Below are 3,491 nucleotides of genomic sequence, written 5' to 3' on the forward strand. Positions count from 1 at the left end.
GAGTTAGGCTTAGGTGTGATATGACTTGTTTGGGCTTTCAATCCATGCTCCGGTTGTGCTTGGCCTGAAGGGCTTTGTTAGAATGAGTTAAAGCCCCATACTGGTTAGGAAATAGGCTGGTGCTCTACTTATATTGGCTTGGACAAACCTTCCCTGAGGCGAAACCAAGAACCTAGTCAACGCACTTTAAACAAGTCGATTTTAGGATGCATTGGGTCTTGAATAAATTTAAATATTGATTTTAATTTATTAAATAACTTTTCTAAAACTCTATAGTTATTACGTCACTAAATATGTACCAAAAATTATATTTCCGATTAAAATGACCATGAAATCTAACTAGGCAAAGTTGAATGACCATGAAAATTAACTAGGTAAAGTTGAATTTCTTGGTAGCTTCATAATTTCATTGACCTTGTACGTCTCTTGAATTTCCATGCACTTTCATTTGTCCCAGTTGGTCCTGTATTCCACAGGGAAAGTTGAATTCCAAAGAAAGTGACAATGACAAATGAAAGTGAACAAGAAACTACTGAGTAATTCAGAAGAGAGTCAAATGAAAGTGTCTTGACTCTTTTTAGTTGTCAATTTGTGTGGTAGTCAATGCACGAGGCAGATTCCAAACACCACGACTCTGGGACGGAGCTACAATATGTAACTTGCCGGGGGTCTATCGGAAACAGCTCTCTACTTCATCTGAGGTTGAGGTAGTGGTATCAGTTAAATCAGATGCATCACTTTAAGGGACTTGGAAGCAAACTATCATCCTTTGCCTCTAAAGAAAGGCTGAAGGAAGAGCAGTACTATTTGAAGAATGGAAGTGCAGTGTTAGAGGAGTTTCTTACTTTATGCGATGGAAAATGCCGAATTCCCCTCCGTTACTTCAGTGCCATAGAAATCGAGAGGGCAACAAAAGATGCAGAGAATAGAGTAATTTTCATCAGCGGAATATATATGATAAAGGGTTTACTAGACAAATGCCGTGTTCTGGTTAATTTCATACTCTACTTTTAACAGAAATGCCAGTGATGTATGCCGAGATATAGCAATTACTTCACGGATGAGCCATCTTAAGAACGTGCTTAAACTTATCGGCTGCTGCCTAGAATATGCAGAACCCGTTATGGTGTATGAATATGTTGAGGAGGCTATAACTCTTGATGATTTACTTTCCAATAATGGTTATGCTAGAAATTCGTCCGTACCTTGGGAAAGTAGACTGCGGATTGCCAATGAGATCGCTTCAGTAATTGTTTTTCTCCATAGTGAATTTACTACGCCCATCGTTTTCAGAGACCTGCACTCACAAAAGGTGTTAATAGATCAGAGTAGTGGTGTTGCCAAACTGTACAATTTCTCATTCTCTGTACCATTGCCTCCGGGAGAATTGAGAGTAGAAGCTCAAGATAGTGTGCGCGGAACATGTGGCCATCCTGATCCAGAATACTGCTGCTCAGGTATTGTTACTCAAAAAACTGATGTCTACAGTTTTGGAAATGTTCTCTTGCAGCTATTGACTGGAAAGAGAGCGTATGTACATGATGGTGTGATCACAAAAGTTGGGGAAACGTACTTGGAATCCAACATTGAAGAGTGTGATGTAATGGATATAGCGAATCCTGACATTTTGGCTGGAGAACGTGGAATCCATGAGATTCGACAGCAATTGGAAGACTACTTTGATCTTGTTAAGAGATGCACGGTTACAAATGGAGATGATAGACCATACATGATTTATGTTGCAAGGGAATTACGCAGAATTGAGAAGTGTTTTCGTGCCATCAGTACTCCTGGTCTGAATTAGAAGTTTGTTCTGCATGAAGAGAAAAATAGGAATAATGTAAAATTCAGATACAACTATTATATTTCTGAATTTATGCAACTATAAGTGTGATTACTACTGTGAGATTTATTTTATTTTCATGTGTTTTTGAAGTTTGTTAGTGCACCAGGCTGACCTAGCATTTCCAATATGAGAAGGAAACATTGATCAACACATGTAGCTCTTGACAACTTTGATTTGCTCAATGTTAAGAAACATTAACACCATATAAGCTCGGTCAATGGTCAGATGGGTTTAAAATGTGTTTTATTGAGCTTAAGGGTTCAGTTGGCAAGGGGTGAATAGATTGATCCAGTTGACATACGGAGAGGAGTACAAGGGTCTCCAAAGGCTGTTCCACCTTGTTTCTATAGCTAGAAAACTTTACGATAGGTGAACTAGAAACTTTAAGAGAATCAAAGAGAGAACGAACCTCCTACAAGTATATATCCTGCAATGGTTTTGGAATCCTTGTTGGTGTTTTGCAGTTGATCTCGCAAGCTAAAGATGCAAGTATGGGTTTTTTTTGGCGTAGGTTGTGTGAAGGAGTTCCCACGCTTTGTTAGCAGATGGTGTTACTGCTACAGTTGGAGCAATTGTAGGATCTATCGATGCCATCATTGCTTTTTGGATCAATTGATCCTGACAGAACCAGATCTAATAATTGGGATTTGGTACAGTAAGATCATTGGGATGGAGCAGTTATGGTTCCATCAATATGTCCCATGAGTTGATGCCCATTTAGTTGATGTCAATTTGTGCTTTTCATGTTTAGAAGTTGAGGTTACCTTGTAGTTTAATAGGTAATTGAGCAAAAGGATTAAATTGTACCACATGAGTGGTGGTAGAAACTGTAAAATCGCTGGCATCAGCAGCATCAATAATTGGAGCCATAGATGAGAAAGATTAAGGAGAATTAAATGGATCTAATTCGGTGGAGCTTATGCCTTATGAGAGCTCTAATACCATATAAAGATTCAGAGAAGGAGATCAAAAGAATGATTCTATTAAATCTGGCAGCAAGATTTCAAATAGATACTATACAACTAACTGGACCTAAAGTGCATGTCACTATCTGCATAATAAACAATTTAAGGGACAAAATCATAAACATAAAGTAGACTAATGCTTATGAAAAAGTACTCGGACCACTTTAACAAAACAATACACAAATTCACTTGTACATAGCTACTGTCCATCCAAATTAAACCCCTAGTTGCATAGCCTCGGCTGGTCCAGCATTGATGAAAAAAAAGAAAAATTTTCCCCCTCACATCATTAATCGATGTAGGATTATTCAAGATCAAGACCAAAATTCGAGTCAAATCGACCAACATTGAGGAACAATAAACACAGCACGACTCAAAAAACAATACATGACCACTTCTACAACTTGTACATGATTAATTGAGCACCATATTGAGGTTGAAGCAATAGTGGATGAGGAGCATGGGCATAAGATGGAGAGAGTTCAAATGCATAGTGTTTGAGAATCATGGCCATTGCCATTTTTGCCTCTAACATAGCAAAGTTTTGTCCAATACATATTCTTGGACCCCAACTAAATGGAAAAAACACAAATTGTCCTTTTGTTGCTTTTGATATTCCTTCACTAAATCTCCCTGGATTAAACTCCATTGCATCATCTCCCCATATTTCAGTATCATGA

General features: G+C 38.1%; 1 protein-coding gene across 1 annotated transcript; it reads left to right on the forward strand.

Moving 5' to 3' along the window:
• Positions 1–729: 729 nt before the first annotated feature.
• On the forward strand, positions 730–1,804 carry LOC124892890 (non-functional pseudokinase ZED1-like). Its single transcript, XM_047404074.1, has 2 exons — positions 730–827; positions 1,018–1,804. Exons 1-2 carry the CDS (start codon positions 730–732, stop codon positions 1,802–1,804), a joined length of 885 nt encoding a protein of 294 aa, XP_047260030.1.
• Positions 1,805–3,491: the final 1,687 nt, after the last annotated feature.

This window comes from Capsicum annuum, unplaced genomic scaffold (assembly GCF_002878395.1).
Source record: "Capsicum annuum cultivar UCD-10X-F1 unplaced genomic scaffold, UCD10Xv1.1 ctg51685, whole genome shotgun sequence".
Classification (NCBI taxonomy): Eukaryota; Viridiplantae; Streptophyta; class Magnoliopsida; order Solanales; family Solanaceae; genus Capsicum; species Capsicum annuum.